This window comes from Cyprinodon variegatus, unplaced genomic scaffold, assembly GCF_000732505.1.
Source record: "Cyprinodon variegatus isolate N-32 unplaced genomic scaffold, C_variegatus-1.0 Scaffold548, whole genome shotgun sequence".
NCBI lineage: Eukaryota > Metazoa > Chordata > Actinopteri > Cyprinodontiformes > Cyprinodontidae > Cyprinodon > Cyprinodon variegatus.
This window is the reverse complement of record NW_015151001.1, coordinates 517,102-519,118: the sequence shown is the minus strand read 5'-3', so window position 1 is coordinate 519,118 and position 2,017 is coordinate 517,102. Positions and strand designations below refer to the sequence as shown.

General features: G+C 43.8%; 1 protein-coding gene across 1 annotated transcript in view; it reads right to left on the bottom strand.

The window, feature by feature from the left end:
* Window positions 1-545: 545 nt before the first annotated feature.
* LOC107095452 overlaps window positions 546-2,017 on the bottom strand; it is a 20,497-nt gene continuing 19,025 nt past the window's right edge. The window contains exons 13-14 of the mRNA XM_015391567.1: window positions 1,353-1,767; window positions 546-1,232 (exon numbers count right to left, since the gene is read on the bottom strand). Coding sequence (XP_015247053.1) covers window positions 753-1,232; window positions 1,353-1,767 — 895 coding nt within the window. The 3' untranslated portion in view covers window positions 546-752. The remainder of the gene's footprint in view (window positions 1,233-1,352; window positions 1,768-2,017) is intronic.

The window sequence follows — 2,017 nt, the reverse complement described above, 5'->3', positions numbered from 1 at the left end:
TTTTAAACTAATTTAATAAAACCAAGATCTAAATTGAAAAGTTCTGAGAACTTGAAATTTTAAGTTTATCAGCTGGAGGTAATCTTTATATGTAATAATAAATATACAAAAGTAATGCGTTATGATAATGGAAAGAAAATAATAAAGGGCTGCTTCCATCTTGTCCTTTGTTGCTAAGAGTAAATAACTTGTGAGTTTTGGTAAGAAATCATCACAAGGCACTTTAAATCCCTCCTATCCACTGTGGGAATTCACCGCACACGCTGGTTAACAGTAAAAAGGTCATTTCCTGGCCAGAATTCATTTCTCAAGACATGTTGATAAAAGCCACCATTCCACATTTTTCTCCAGCCTCAATGCTTGTGCAACGGCACGAACGTCCAAGTCTTCACGCATTGTTCACCTGAATATTTTCTGGTCTGAAACCAGTCGCCGTCTGTCTCTACTGCCTGATCCCAGACTGATATCATCACATACCTCTCACTTCATATCATTAACCAGCCGTAGGTAGAATGTATAAATAAATAACTTTTATTTAAGAGGAAAAAATTTACACATTTAGAACAACTATGATATAATTTTATTAAATATATTTACGAGAATCTGATTTAAGAAAAAAAAGAAATTAAATTTACTCTGTGTAGTAACAACTTGAAAAACTAACAGCAAAGCTTGTCCCCATTTTGGTAACTACAGTTCTAGTTTATTTTGTTTTTTAAAACCAGGATAGGTTGGCTTAATAACACCAACTTTCACTCTTCAAGATCAATAAGTTTCTTCAGATCAGACTTCAGTGTCTCCTCATCGTCCTCCTCTTCGACCTCCACCTCTATCCCATCCATAGTTTTCTGTAGGTCCTCCTTGATTCGATTCAGCTCCAGCAGTCCGTCCTGCAGGTCTTTACACACCTCTCGGATCTTGACAGCAAACTCAGTCTTTGCTCCCTTTTTCAGCTCCATGGAATCCTTTGCCAGGAAAAACACGTCCAGGGCCAGGAAGAGACCCGACATCACTCCTGTGGTGACGCTCATCACCTGTGCGGCTTTAGCAGCGCCGCCGGCGACGTTCAGGACCTGGACGGTGTTGATCAGGCTCTCTGTGTTGATAACTAAAGCCTTCCCAGCTCGGCCGCCCTCCTTCATTACATGTTTGACGTTCTGATTCAAGTGCTTTTTGGAGATGCTTTCGGCGTACTTCTCAAAGTTCCATTCGTCCAGTGTCTCCATTCCTTCCTGAATAGATCATGATTAGTCTGTTAGCAATGGTCTTAATTTAAGTTTAAAAAATTTTTATCATTACAGTAAAGTTTACACAAAAGTAAAAATGACGAATTTATGACTGTAAGTTCCCACCTGTATGAAATCCAAGCAGTCCTTGATGTCCTTAATCTCATCCTGGTAATCTTGGATCATTTGCTCCACCTTCTTGCGGTCCGTCTTTGAATGCAACGTGTCTGTGATGTTGGCTGAGGCTGATGTCACGCCACCCGCCGTGGCAATGCCGATGCCTACCGCCGTGACGATTAGTGACGTTCCTGCCGTGAAGGGTGCCAGAATGAGCCCAGTGATGGTGGTGACGGACCCGGCGACGCTGGCCACCCCGCCGCCGACGCTGGCTGTGACCGTCTTCTTGTGGAAGTTGTCTGCGGAGTCAGCCAGAGACAGAAGCTCCAGGATGCGCTGCTGGAGGGAAGCGCCCCGCTGATTGAAGAAGCGAACAAAGAGACGGGCGGCCATGAAGACTCGGTCGGCTGCTTCTTCCACAACTCTAATGAAGAAAAAATAAATGCATTCAAAATGACATTCATCCATTTGCGAACACACTCACACACTGATGGTGGCCAGACTGGTTCGAGCTGATAGAAGGGCAACAGTGACTCAAATTACCACCCGTTACAACCAAGGTGGGCAGAAGAGCATCTCTGAACGCAAAGTACGTCGAACTTTGAGGCAGATGGGCTACAGCAGCAGAAGACCACACCGGGTGCCACTCCTTTCAGCTAAGAACAGGAAACTGA